Here is a 2,025-nt window from a genome sequence, read left to right as displayed (position 1 = left end):
CCAACTATTTTCTTTATCAATATTGTACCAACTACAATAACAGAATCATGACCAAAAGAGTATAATTGTAGGTATTGATTTTTTTTTTATCCAGTCTCATTCTTTTGATTTTTTTAGTTTTATAAATTACCAAGCTAAACCAAACACTTTAATATAATTACAAATCGAAGCAAACCATATTTACTAATAGTTACAATTTGGTTTAGAATTGATTTTACGGTCCGGTTCGACTTTGTGCAATCCTACTTGTAATTAGAGTGAAAAAAACAGAAGATAAAATATAATGCCAATATCAAAAACAATTAGTCCAAAAATCATTGCCATCGGCAACTGGATTATCCTCATAACATAAACCCTAAAACCCAATTTACAATATTCTCAAAATTTATCCCAAAACTAGAAATTGGATGCATAAAACCAAAAAAATAAAAAAAACTAGCAAAATCACACCAAAATTTGTCTATCCTACTAAACTGAAATAATAAAAATAAAAATTAAACTACTGAAAATCTAAAAAAACAGAGTAAAACTGGAAATTTGAAGTTGGATCAGACTGGATTTGCAGTAGAAAGCTGAATCCCAGCAGGCTTCACAATTTTACCATCAGCATCACCTCTATGTTTATACGGGTACCAGATTCTGTACCAGCAGTACAGACCCAGTTGAGCCAACCCGCCCAAAGCTCCGAGTCCATTGCTAATCTGCATCAACCAAAAAAAAAACAATTACAAATCATATCACCAACTTATTTTCACTACAATCCAGTCCAATAAATTTGACTTACCAATATGAAAATATCAAGTTTGAGGAGTCCATATATAAACCAGCAAGCCCCATTCAAGAAATTAGCCAGTGATAGATAGAAGGGCATAAATTCCACACTCTTAGTCTTGTAAACTTTTTTCTGTTTCAAATTCAACCCACAAACAATCAATTTTCAACCAAATCATACCCAATTGAACTCGAAATTAATCAATTGAGTCCAAGCTTACCATGATGAGAAGCGGCGAAAAGTACATCATCACGTTCAGAATATCACAAAAAATCCCAACAACAAGACCCCTTGTTTTAATCCTGGGAATGGCTAACATGGCTACGGCGATTATCACCACCATAAAAACCACCTCGCCGGCGAGAAGTGTAAACACCCGCTTCTGAATTAACGAACCCAGATGTTAATTAATTATTAATATCTAATCAAATACGATTAATTAATTAAATGAACGATTATACCGACCCTGCCACGGTTGTGTTTGTCGTAGAAGAGGAACACGGACAAGTAAACGAGCTCAATGAAAAGACCAATGGCGTTGATGATGACGACCAGAATATTATCTTTGGTCACATACGGCAGACCGTAGAAAATCCAGAGCATGCAGTTCAGTACAGTGGCTACGTAAGGGTAAAACTGAAACTCCTCCACGTCTTTCTTCTTGAAAATACGGTAGAACGTAGGTCTAATAATCAAGAAATCAGTTAATAATTATTCAGCCATTGATCTAAATATGAAAAACAAGTTTCGGATTCAGTATTTTTGCTTACATTGGCGAGAGGAAAAGACCGAAGGAGATGACATTCCCTAGAGAAAAAACAACAACGGATTAATTAATTAATGAATATCGTAAAAAAAAACAAAAACGAACGGACTCACGAACGAGCTTAACGTACCGATAATGCCGACGACGGAATGAAGGCTGACCATGTTGGGATTATTATTATTATGAGAAAGTTGGAGAGATTGAAATTGTGATATGAAAAGAGTGAGGGATATAGAGAGGGTATTTATAGAAGATGATACCCTAAAAATCCATTAGAGTTGGATTAGTATGAGTATTAGTATTAGTATTAGGATTAAATTATCTAACTTTTTGATCGTAGAATCCCGTTTTTGACTCTCTTCTTTTTTACTTTTACTTGGATTTCTACTCTTCTTCAACATCTAAATATCTTCTCTCATTTATCCATTCAAGTTTACACCTGCTATATATATATATATTTAATTATCTAAAATTATATATAAATTTC

General features: G+C 33.5%; 1 protein-coding gene across 1 annotated transcript; it reads right to left on the bottom strand.

Moving 5' to 3' along the window:
• Nucleotides 1-302: 302 nt before the first annotated feature.
• LOC126671721 (bidirectional sugar transporter SWEET7b-like) lies at nt 303-1,813 on the bottom strand. Its single transcript, XM_050365507.2, has 6 exons — nt 1,669-1,813; nt 1,543-1,579; nt 1,238-1,457; nt 993-1,154; nt 785-904; nt 303-701 (listed from the first exon to the last, which is right to left on the bottom strand). The coding sequence occupies exons 1-6, from the start codon at nt 1,700-1,702 to the stop codon at nt 549-551; spliced, it is 726 nt and encodes a 241-aa protein (XP_050221464.1). The 5' UTR covers nt 1,703-1,813; the 3' UTR covers nt 303-548.
• Nucleotides 1,814-2,025: the final 212 nt, after the last annotated feature.

Source organism: Mercurialis annua, linkage group LG3 (genome assembly GCF_937616625.2).
Source record: "Mercurialis annua linkage group LG3, ddMerAnnu1.2, whole genome shotgun sequence".
NCBI lineage: Eukaryota > Viridiplantae > Streptophyta > Magnoliopsida > Malpighiales > Euphorbiaceae > Mercurialis > Mercurialis annua.
This window is presented reverse-complemented; position numbering and strand designations above follow the sequence as displayed.